Source organism: Coregonus clupeaformis, chromosome 6, assembly GCF_020615455.1.
Source record: "Coregonus clupeaformis isolate EN_2021a chromosome 6, ASM2061545v1, whole genome shotgun sequence".
Taxonomy (NCBI): domain Eukaryota; kingdom Metazoa; phylum Chordata; class Actinopteri; order Salmoniformes; family Salmonidae; genus Coregonus; species Coregonus clupeaformis.
In genome coordinates, this window is record NC_059197.1 from 4734176 (window position 1) to 4746600 (window position 12425).

A 12425-nucleotide genomic window follows, 5' to 3' on the forward strand; every position below is an offset into this window, starting at 1 on the left:
AGTTAGTCACAATCTGGCAGCCCCAGAGAGGGATTGGCAGATATCATTGTTAACCCTTTGTATAGGCCTTGATGAAGTAATTGCATCATTTTAGGGATATGTATGTCTCAGTTTGTGCTGGGTTGGAGGAATATCTGTCAAATGCTGCCAAACAGGGAGGATTTGTACTGTGAGGCAAGTCACCCAACAGATGCTTTGATATGGCTTAGATCAGTCTGAATTTCCTGCAGCCTCTATGAGTAAGCGGTGATCGAGAACAGCATCAATGGGGCTGGTCACCATAATGATGACACAGCCTTTCCACATAATACATCCAGCTCTGCAGGTTTACCCTACTGTGGGCTAAACAATGGATGGGAGGATGGGGGGGTCACAACTTAAGGGTGTGGTTCCACCCATAGTTTCTTCCATCACTCAAACTACTATTGCATTTTTTGCTAATCGAATCTATGAGAACTGAGTTGTGTTTTCTGGTAATAAAAAAATGCCTTGAACAGACAACACTATTTGAGTAATGTTATGAAAGAGACAGTGTAAATATATTATTTCCTGATTGCCTCTGCACTAAGCCACAGCATCTCCTTCTCTGTAGGGGCTTACCAGAGCGAGAAGCAGTCCAAAACAGTGGCTGCTGACCTTCTCTGCCTGGCCATTGAAAGGGGAAGCCGTCACAAAGAGAAACAACAAGTGTAGGACAGTAAAGCACAGCTGAGGAGCGAATAGAGCAACCGCAAGCATCCGAAACAAGGCAACTGTGGTCATCTGAGCAGCAACCACATGCGTGGGAATCAACCCATGTAGACTTCTTACTCAAACTATTAGTAGGACGTTGGTCAAGCCGGTAGTTCTCACTGTACTCAACCAGGCGTGAGGTATTTCAAACTTAATCCACAGACTCACTGTAACCAAACAGGGTGCTTGGTTGGTAAAACCACCTCCACCTCATTGGCCCACACCAGAAGCCCACACCATCAGTAAAGCTGGCCAAGCAGCCAAGATTGTGGGGGTGAGCCGTCTGCTTGACTTCTCACTGTGTGTGGCCAAGCGACAGCACATTTTTAACAGGTTGCTGTGAACTTGTTGCTGCCCTTGTCCCAGACATCTCAACGTTGAGACTGGACTGGAGTACCAATGAGCCATTTGTTCAAAGACAGGAATATGGGGGAGGATAGTCATTTCCTCAAATCAAATGGGTGTAGCTGAAATGACCACCGTCATTAGACAAAGGAATTTGTGAATGGCAGGCAACAGTCTTAACTTCATGTCTCCAACACCACTTTAATGTAAGAACAAGAAGAAATGTTCGGTGGGAATGCTGGCATTTGCGCCCAGCTGAACATGCTTAGGTAATCATCCTTGGGACTCATTTCACAGTGATGGTGGGAGAGAGAGAGAGAAAGGGAGCGTGACATCTCTGCTTTATTCCAGACATTCCCACTGGGGCTGGAGGGTGTAGCTCCGGCCTCAGTAGTCTGCACCTCATCTGCTCCAAATCTGTCATATCCTCCTCCATGGAGGTTCTCAGAGCCAGATGAGATGTCTAAAACAGCCTCTGCAATAGCGCAGCCTGGAGTCATCTCTTTAAGTGATAGTCAGCCTGGTCTGCAAGATCAGAATCTATGAAACATGAATGCTCTATGGATTCCACAGCCCATTTTATGAAAGATAGCCTAGGCCTATAGCTTAAATAGTCATGACGCTACTCAACTAATGTTTCATCTTGTGAATACTCGTGTTAAATCACCAAAAATAGGTTAAGACCAAAGCCTTATGGCAGTGGAATAATCAATCATAAATACCTTTCTCATTAACATTAAGTCAGGCAAAGGCTTTAAGATCAAGATGAAAACCAGAACGTGACAGAGGGGAAGGTGAGGGCTATGTGTAGAAAGCCTTTGAAAGGCAGGAACAAAATTCAAGGTGGATGAGAGAGAGAGGGAAAGAGAGCGAGCACGAGCCTGAGAAAATGTGACCAAACGAAAAAGACAGGCTGGCCCAGTAGACAGCATTGTCACATTAACTGCCTCTTCCTGTCGTTGCCTGCCTCTCGCACTTCGTTGCCTTATAAGGCAACGCATTTAACTGCCTGTCACCGTGGCGATGATGTAACAGCTTACCAAGTGCACCCCCCCGCGTGCGCACACACAAACCACAATTATTATTTTTTTAAACACATGGGGGGGGGGGAACACACATCTTTCTCACACGGAAACGTTTGTTCCAAAAATTGCCTGCATCTTAAAAATGACAATCCCACATCCTTTCACAACATTTGTGTCCTGGATGTGTTTGTTTGTTCTAAAGTGAAGGAATGTGAAAAACGACACCACCCCCCCCCCGCGTGCAAACAGCACCCAACTTCCTGCCTCTGGAGGAGGAGTCATGCTCCCAGTCTCAGGAAAGGTCTCTTAAAGCAAAGTCAAATGTGTGCATGTGTGTGGCCTGAGATACCCTGCAGTGGAGGCTGGTGAGTTATACAGCCATGTGGGTCATTAGGTGGGGGCAGGAGGAGGAAGTAAAGACCTGAGATGGTCACTGCAGCGTGCTGTTTGTTCCTCTGCGTTTCCGGTTTAGAATGAACCCCCCACCACCACCGCAACCACCTCCGACAGACAGTCCACAGCTAACCCGGCCCTTTATGACTCACAGCCCTACGTGTCTGACACACACACACACACACACACACACACACACACGGCAGGCTCACACTCTCAAAATGGATGCCAAGACACTCTTCAACACATATTGCAAAGGCATTTCCAAACATAGTTACACACACACAGGATGCCAAAATTCTTGCTTTACTATTGTCCAAATGGCCATTGCCTAATCAGACCCTTACACAGTCGAGAGCAGACTCACATAACTCTCACCCAACACGTAAACATCCAAGCAGCCATTTCTAAAACAGAAACACTGATCCCAAACATAATGAAGAAGACGAGGAGGGGGCGGGATGAAGGAGAGAACACATCACCAGACAACACAGCCCTCCTCTGCAGTCAGGGGGTGTGACGGGTGATGTGTGTGATGTGGTGAGAGTGGGCAGGGAGGGGAGGGAGCCCTGGAGCTCAGCCCCTCTGCAGCCATGCAGAAGTGGAGGGCAGACCGAGCCGTATTTGATACAATGAGCCTGTCTCAGTTTGACCCCCACAGAGTCAGTAGGCCTGGGGTGCTAAGCCAAGGGGGTACCACCATACATGCAGGTGGGGGGTATTACAACCCCCCCCCCAATGCTGTAAGCGTCGGATACTGATATGTTCACATTCTTACATCCTGTAAATGAATTACACTGGCCTAGTCCCTAAAGAGCATGGTAGTAGAGCAATGCCAAAGACTTAGATGTGTACAGCTCAGAGACTGAACAAGATCATACCAACAACAATTAAAAAGAAGAGTGGTACTGTGTGGCTCGCAACACATACTGTTCTTCTCACCGTGCTTCTCGCTGGTGGTGTGAACGCTGACACACTGAGGCGTTCATTCACACATGAGATTCACACATCTGTCTGGCTGGGGCTACGCTGCTGCAGGTTGTTAGGCTTTCCAGTACACATCTGTCTGGCTGGGGCTACGCTGCTGCAGGTTGTTAGGCTTTCCAGTACACATCTGTCAGGCAGGGGCTACGCTGCTGCAGGTTGTTAGGCTTTCCAGTACACATATGCGGTGGAGGGACCCTGTACAGAGCGCTCTTTGTTAAAAGCACTCTCGTTAAATAATGCCTTTGGGGGCTTTGATTCGATTTGTCCGAGCGATTGTCTGGTGCATTTCCCTGGCCTGCACGGCTCTTTGAGGAAGGAGAAGAGAGACGCAGGCAGTTGCGTGATTCCCCAGTGAGTATAGAAGAGGAAGGATTCACTGGGGGGAAACATATCGATGATGCACAGCCTGGGCCTGCTGTGATAGGGCCCTCTGTCAGCTGTGACACACAGGGAAAGGCAGGTCACACTACAGACAGAGATAAACCACCCAAAGTCCTTTCCTCATCTCTCATCCTGCAGGTTAGCCACTAAGAGGCCTGGTTAAGAGAGGGGAGGGACACACCTCAAGGGCAATCCTCCTCCTCCGGTGAACAATGATCATCGCTCTGTATTAGCTCCCAATCGGTTCTGCCTCACGCTGTGCTTAGGACTCCAAATCACTCCTACCATGAGGAACTGAAAGACACAGAGTGATCTGATTCTGAGGGCTACTTCTACAACTGGAGTTTAATAAAGAAGCAACAGCAAACCACTGAAACCACAGCCTTCCTTCCCCTTTCCTGCTACTCCCTTGAGATGGACTCTAGTAGTGGAGTCACATACTGGGCTGAACTAGGACAAACAAGCCCATGGGACTGGGTGAATTTGAATGGGGGCATCTACGGCACGAGATGAGCCAGTAGTCTTGGCACTTCATAATAGAGAGTTGGTGATGTCTGTGCCCAAAGTAGCATGAATACCATTTGTTTTGCGTTGTTTCAACATTCTCAAGTTAGAGGACAACTTTTATGAGTCTAGTGCATGAACTGTCTGGCGTATCTGTGTGTTTCTGGTCTTTATAAAAGATTGTCTGTGAGCTAGCAACAGTCTCTGAAGAGCTGCCTTTGTGTTGCAACACACTCTGAAAAAAAGCCAGGCATTTCTCTCCTTCCCAGACGATCTGCTAGTCCTCCTCTGTAAATGCTTGACTAGAAAGAGCGCCCCCCACACGAGGACCCGACCACATGGCCGAAATGTTAAACTGCACTGGCTTGGTGATGAAGACGGAATCCAACCGGCTGCTGGCCAAAAAAGAAAAATATATAGCCTAAATCCTAAAAATAAGCCTGTGTATTCCCGTGAGCAGCGCTCTAATCCTCTTACAAACAGTCTTTTGTCTGAGCCCTGTACACTTAAGTATTTCAGTGGCGCTGCAGACATATGCAAACAATGGCCAAGGACAGAGAAAGTGTTGCTGTGGTTGGTTATCTCGGTGCCCACTCTGACTGGGTGCAGGGGGAAACCTCAAACTGACGGGCGGTGACAAGACTCTGGGTTGGCCTAGTGGCTGCTGGGTCGCGCTGGAAATATTTAAATCGCACTTGCCCTGCATGCAACCACCAGGGGTTCAGAGTCAGACAGAGACTGTGTGTGTGTTGGTGGGTTTGTGCACTTGTTTATTTTCCAAGGGCTGGGGGCGATTAACAACATCCCAAGTTCCAACAGGCTTAGTTTCGAGACCCTCTCTCACACTGTGCCCCACTTACCAGGGTCTTCAATAATAAAACAAGAAAAGTCACAATAGAAATGAGAGAGGGCCTCAGAGAAAACACTTCAAAGAGCTGCTTCTCTCTATGACCTTCCCTTATCATGGCTACAGTGTAGAAGGAGCCCCATAAAAAGATATTGTGAGGCAGTTGTGTCTGGCAATGACCCCTGATTTAAACTAACTAGTACAGGTCCTTAAAAAGGCGGGGGGGGGATCTACCATACAGAGATAACAGTATGAGTTTATGTGTACCGTTGATTGGCAGCCAAGCCTGTTCACTCAAGGCCGTTTTGTTAATACACACCTGCTAGGAGAGCCACCAGCAGATTCATCAGATCAAACCACATCCATCCAGACCACCCGGTCTCGACCCAAACTCAGCTGACCGACGGTTAAATCCATCAAACCTGCAGTTTATAAGCCAACCCTCGCATCACTTCTACCCAAACAGATCTGTAAAGTAGGTCGTTGGGAATGTGTCCTTCAGCTCAAGGTTACCCTTGAGCAGTGTTCTCCACAGCTATGGAAAGCCACTGACCAAACGGCTTACCGATACTGTGTGTCTCTGGCCATGCCTTCCTGATCCTCCTTAGCCCAGCCCTTCCACCAGAGCCATGTTCTTAAGCCCCTTGATCCAGCTGCCTCTCCTCCAGCTGGGATAAGGGTGGGATCAAGTCAGGGTCCTGCCTGCTACCAGAGCTTGATGCAGCTCAGACACCAAGTCCTGCAGTTAAACAAACACTAGATACATTAAAACTGAATGACAAGTCAGTGGGAGGATGGAGTCAATGGTAGAAACGTTTTCTATTGCGAGTCAACTTTAAAAGGGCGAAGCCCAAGGCAGATCTTTACCAAATGGTATAGCACTGGACTGTAACTGCCTGGAGTATATCACTGATGTGCTTTAGATTGAACCGTCCATTGATAGCATGCCCCAGGGGATGATGACCCAGTCAAATATCACCTTTAAAAGGAGCTGGTCTCTGGTTCATTGAGAATTCAGGTGGACTGCATAGTTGTAGTAGGCATTCTACCAGCCGAAATGTCTAGGTTGCACTGTGGAGGAGCCTTTCCTATAGCAGAGATAAAAGCCTTCAGCCTGCTGTAACAGTTGAGTCATACAAACACACAGCATGTTTCTCTGAAGCAACATCTTGATGTAAAGTGCAAAGTAGTCGCTCTGCACATCTGCTCCCAGCAACGTAGTCTCCCTGTGGCCTGACACTGACTGGATATGATATGAAATCTCAGAACCAGCCTTTTATCCAGACAGTCTTTCCTGGGGGTGTTCCAGTGGATTTGTGGGACAGATGTCGTGTAGGTTTCAGGCCAGAGTTAACTTCCAGCAGATTGGGGACATCTACCACTGCAGTGGTGGTGGCACTTGGCAAGACCAGTAACATGGGTCAATTGACAGAGATACAAATGATATCTAGTCAAATCTGGCAGGCTACACTAGAGGACGGTATTTCAGGTCCTTCACTTAAGTGCTTGACTATGACTACAAAATGAGTGTTGTGGTTGAGCAAGCTAGACAAACGCACTGGTGACTAAAAACCACTGTTGGTGGTAGTGACTCAGATCTGAAATTGGTTAGGACTGCCATTTTTCACTAAAGCAAGATGCTTAACCTGAACTTCTAAAGAAAAGTATCTCATAGTGCAGGGGTAGGCAACTCAGGTCCTGGAGTGCAGCAGACACTTCATGTTTTTGATTTAACTGACCTGGAAGACCAGGTGTGTTGAATTTAGGCAATCATTGAACTGATCAATTAGCTCAGTTGGTCAGGTGTGGTGCCTAGTTGGAACAAAATCCTGCAGTACCTGTGGCACTCCAGGAACAGGGTTACCTGCCCCTGTCATAGTATGTATGGGTTATATAGCCTGCAAGCTAACTTAGTCCACTTCTGCATTAGAATACATACAAATAAAAGCCTATATTGGTATCTATTTACATTACACTAACCGGTGCCCTCGCACATTGACTCAGTACCGGTACCCCCTGTATATAGCCTCGCTATTGTTATTTTTACTACTGCTCTTTAATTATTTGTTACTTGTATTTCTCAGACACAACGCCATGATTAGACAGTGGATTGCAGTAGTGGTGCTTTTAATAGCAGCAGAGTGCCTCTTGTGCTCTAGGCCTGCTAAAAGCCCTGCTGAGCAGCACTGTGGTCTGGCTCCCCTGCATCACTAAGCATGGCTCTCTCACAGGTACAGACTAAATAATGAATGGTCCACCACTGCCAAAAATTCTACCTGCGCTGAGGTCTTGGTGAGGCTATTTTCAGAATAGACATATGCTAGACACACATCACATCTTTGCTGACTGAAGGGACAAAAAAAATGCTCATGCATTTATTTTGCACACACCAATCTACTAGCGTTGACTGGCTAAATTGCCAGAACATGCAACAGGAGAGGGAACTTTGTTTATTTAGACGGAACAGTGTTAAACACCAACCCATGGCGAAACCCCACAGCAATTTCTCTGCTACGTGGAAAAACGTTTATCCTAAAGCCACTCCCCTTTTTGCCCCCATAATAATGCAGCCCCTCCCCTTCTGCACAGACGCCACACCTAAACACACATTCCTTTCTCTGAATTGCCTACAAGCCCCCGAAAGCACAGGGCCTGGTCCAATAAGCACAGACACACACACACACAAATAAGTACTTCAAGTTGATGTAGACAAACACTGTCTCACATGTACAGACAGAAACCACATAGACTCAAGTAGGGGAGCTGCACATTGCAGATTTGACTCCTGGCTTTAAACAATCCTAAATGAGATTTGGGGGTTTATATCTAGAGTCAAACACAGTGGCATGTTGGCACCAGCTCAGAAGACAATCTCCCAACAGAAACTCAGTGTAGTAGTACTACTGATAAGTAGGCTATACAAGATGTACAAGTCACTAACATTAGCCACACTATTATAGCTTGTGTGGCACCTCAATTTCAATGACCCGATCTATGGCCATGTGAAGGCATTGTGGACCTCTCCTCACTCCCCTAAAATGTATCCCCACAAACAAACAGGAGGGGGAGCGAGAAACAGGCCAGAAAGAGTGGCTGACACAGAAAAACACAAACAGCCCCCCCCGATCACAAAACGAGAGCACCCAAAGATGGTAGGACGACGCCCTTTGCCAAGCCCTCAATATGTGGCCACGCAACTTCCCTGCTAGCCTGCCTGCCCTGGAGGACTTTCCCAGCACATCTGCAATCCTGCAAAAACTCATTTTCAGTCAGGCAAAAAAAACAGGACACCCCGCCCCCCTGACCCCCCCCCCCCCCCGCCCGCTACTAGCTATAATGGGCCACAAATGGAATGTTTCCCCCTGCATGCTCTTGCTGTGGGAGAGAGAGAGAGAGAGAGAGAAAAGAGGGAGTGAGAGAAAAAGGGAGCGAGGGAGAGGGGTTACATTCCATTCTGCTCTGTCCCTCTCACCGCCTGGTCGTTTTAAATTCAGCTGATTTCAGATCAGGGTCAGCAGTATTGCTCCCAGGCTGATGACAGGTCGAACACTGACGTGAGATCAGGGAGGGACCACTTGAAACTTAACACCCAGTGGCCTGAGTCTACAACAGCAAAAAAAGTGGGCAGCTAGAAGGCCCTCATGCAGATAAAACAATTGAAACTCAGGTGTAGTTTCTCTATGGGCGGAGATAGGAATATCCACACCCACAATTGAGTCTTTCCTGCTTATCCCTACATCAGCCCCAGTCACATAAACACACACTCGACAAAGGAGAAACAACCGGTTTTAACATGGATATCACTCCCAGTAATCCAGTGCTTTGTGCCCCAATTCCTTAAAAACAGCCATGGCCACTTGTGAGAAACCAAACCAGCCAGCCCTGAACTGACTGAGTCATCCAGTTAAATGACTAGCTTAGGGAAATGGGAGGGGAAGGAAGAAACTTAGAACACTGCCCACCTTAGCTGTGTGGTAATCTATGCAAGTCAGGGCACTGTGGCATGGGTGAGTCTGGTTAGGAGAGAATGAGCATTTCTCTTGGTGGGGCTAAGTTGTAAAAGACTATCAACAACAATCACAGTCATGCAAACAGGCAGGTACTTTGATAGTGCAGTGAGTATAGGGAAATGAGGAGCAATAAAAATTCCCACTGATCATAAACATATGTTAAACTGAATAATGTGAGACGAGACCATATCCAAACAGTGTACGAAAAAGTGTTGCCATCACATCAGACTGACAGTGGTTGAGTTTTGGGTGGTTTTTACCATTTTCCACATATTTGGTGGCTGAATGCCCTTTGCTTTGAAGTAGGTAGGCTAACTGACATCCCAATACATTTGCATGGACACAGATGGTATGGCAACTGCTCGGCCTCCAACCGCAAGGCACTACAGAGGGTAGTGCGTACGGCCCGGTACATCACCGGGGCCAAGCTTCCTGCCATCCTGGACCTCTATACCAGGCGGTGTCAGAGGAAGGCCCTAAAAATGGTCAAAGACTCCAGCTACCCTAGTCATAGACTGTTCTCTCTGCTACCGCACGGCAAGCGGTACCAGAACGCCATGTCTTGGTCCAAGAGGCTTCTAAACAGCTTCTACCCCCAAGCCATAAGACTCCTGAACATCTAATCAAATGGCTACCCAGACTATTTGCATTGCTTTTACACTGCTACTACTCTCTGTTTATTATCTATGCATAGTCACTTTAATAACTCTACCTACACGTACATATTACCTCAATTACCTCGACTAACCGGTGCCCCCGCACATTGACTCGGTACCGGTACCCCCTGTATATAGCCTCGCTATTGTTATTTTTACTACTGCTCTTTAATTATTTGTTACTTTTATTTTGTATTATGTTGTGTTTTTTTGTGTGTAAAAAAAAAAACTGCATTGTTGGTTAAGGGCTTGTAAGTAAGCATTTCACTGTAAGTTTGTATTTGGCGCATGTGACAAATTAAATTTGATTCCAACATTGCCCCTGAAGTATTGCAATAAAACAGAAAGAATGCCCTTTCACAGAATGTTGTGTATTACAACATGTCTCGGCATGCGGTTGACTTTTGGCATTAGTTTGGACTTAATTACACGTTTCTCAAGCTGAAATAGAGCTCTCTGAAGTTTGTTAAATTGTAACCAGTGTATTAAACTGGACTAGACTGAGCATTACGAAACTTGGGTGTTGGAAAAAAACACGTAGGCTATTAATTGACAATTGACTTTCTTTTGACATTAGCACTTAGTCCATACCCTTGTTTAGTGCCTCCACTTGAAGTCTGATTTCCACATATATACAGTAGGCCTAAATACATAGGCTACATTAAGTACAGAATCATTGGTGGGAGGCATTCAATAACTTTATGCAATAACTGGCACAGCAGCGTGAAAAACGCCACAGGAATTTGCCCTTTGTTCCCTGTCGACTTTTCTGAAATAAATGTCCTGTCTATGAATGTCACGCCTCCCCAATGCCCAGTCCAATCAAACTCCCTGTTGAATTTCAGTAGCCAGTGTTTCTTATCCCATGCATTTAAGGATACACATGTTAAATGTGTTACAAAAATCTATACATCTTTCAGTCACCGGTGTTGATTTCAGGACAGAAGCCCCTATTGCCTGCGTTTGTAAGCCATCTGAGTCATATTTGTTAATCATTGATTATTCTTGTTCCTGTGAGGAAACTTTGGCCTCCCTTTATAGGCAAACATATTTAGAGGAACGACATACATCGAGGGTAAAGCTGAACGCATGGTTGAGCTATCAATTAGTTGAATGAATAATGCTGACAGTCAAAACGCTGAGTAATGATGGGCTGTAATCTAATGCTCGGTGTGATGTCACTCCACTAAAAAGAATGCAAATCATTTTGACAGCGAGGTGTAGCAATACACACCCTCAATCATTCCAGACTGTTAAGCAACGTTGCTTCAAATTATCCTCATTCCATATTTCACAGTTCTAGGGCTTGATCATAGCTACAAGTGCGCGAACATTAAAGGATTAAGACAAGTCTAAAAACCTCTAAAATATTTTCAGCTGTAAAAAGTGGCCTGCTGCTGCGACAGAAAGTAGATTCCAAAAAACAAGAGAACTCAGCAGTGTTTTATCTGCTTCGACCCAGAACATCTGATAGCACTTTTAGGACACCATTTCTTATACTATTTTTGACTCGCATCGAAATTATGCCTATAGCCATCTTGAAAAATGGCAGAAATATCGACTGGAAAATAAACCAGGCTAACATAAGCGCCAGAACTAGATGGGCTAAGTTACAATGTTTCATTCCAATAAAAAAATCACCGCTGTCCTCAGTCGACTGCGAAAATACCGGTTGCGGTCGAAATTACGCATGTGGAAAGATTTGTATAGCACATTTCTTGTTTGACATATACCATATCGACACAGGAAAGTTCGTTACATTGAGTTGGTATAAAATGTCGTTGTTTTATAGATGCAGCGGCAAGGCAACCAGGGCCCAAATTCAGTCCCCGACCTCTCCCTGCCATTTTACCTTTCTTTGCTGTTTCTCCCAGGCCGGGTCCAGCAGCAGGTCCCGGTCCCAGTCATTTTCTTGTTCTCTTGGGTCCATGTAAACCGCTGGTCCTCCAGACGATGCTTGATTATTAGAAGAGTGATAATCTACCATAGTCAGATAGCTAATAATTTGCCGGTCTATCTAAGACTATCGAACGAGAAATAAAAGGGAATGTGACCCAGTTGCGGCAACTCTCTTTGCTTTTAATGTTCGGTCAGGTAATATCCGGTCTATATACTGACAATACTCGCTAAAAGAATGCTTAATCTCCACCCAAGGAGGGAATGGTGTGGTCGAAAGCAAATAGCCGCTCCTACAAAGCTTGAGTAGGTTACCAGGCCCAAATAGCTCATGAATATTCAGTGACCTGCTTATTATTCATGAGCTGTGTAAATCCTGCCCCCGAAAGGCTGAGAACACATAATTTAGTAGTAGACTATAGCCTACTGAAAGTATTGTTCTAACAAGTATCATGCCTGATATGTCGCCTAATGTCTTTGTAAAGTAGCCTAAATCATTACAGATGGAAGTCTGCCCATGTTGCTAAATATATCATTGCAACATTGTATAAAAATGTAGATGCAACTTATGTTGTCCCCTTGAAACGATACAATGTTAAAAAAAATAAGAAATGCACAAATGGATTTGTAGCCAGTATAGACAGAATTA

At 45.9% G+C, this 12425-nt stretch overlaps 1 protein-coding gene across 6 annotated transcripts in view; it reads right to left on the reverse strand.

Annotated features, from left to right (window-relative positions):
- LOC121567522 (alpha-actinin-4) overlaps window positions 1-12090 on the reverse strand; it is a 36868-nt gene extending 24778 nt beyond the window's left edge. For 5 of the 6 annotated variants that reach the window (XM_041877635.2, XM_041877633.2, XM_041877634.2 and 2 more), the window contains exon 1: window positions 11733-12090. In XM_041877635.2, coding sequence (XP_041733569.1) covers window positions 11733-11867 — 135 coding nt within the window. In that variant the 5' untranslated portion in view covers window positions 11868-12090. The remainder of the gene's footprint in view (window positions 1-11732) is intronic. The other variant, XM_041877632.2, reaches the window with a different exon arrangement.
- Between the last annotated feature and the right edge of the window lie 335 nt (window positions 12091-12425).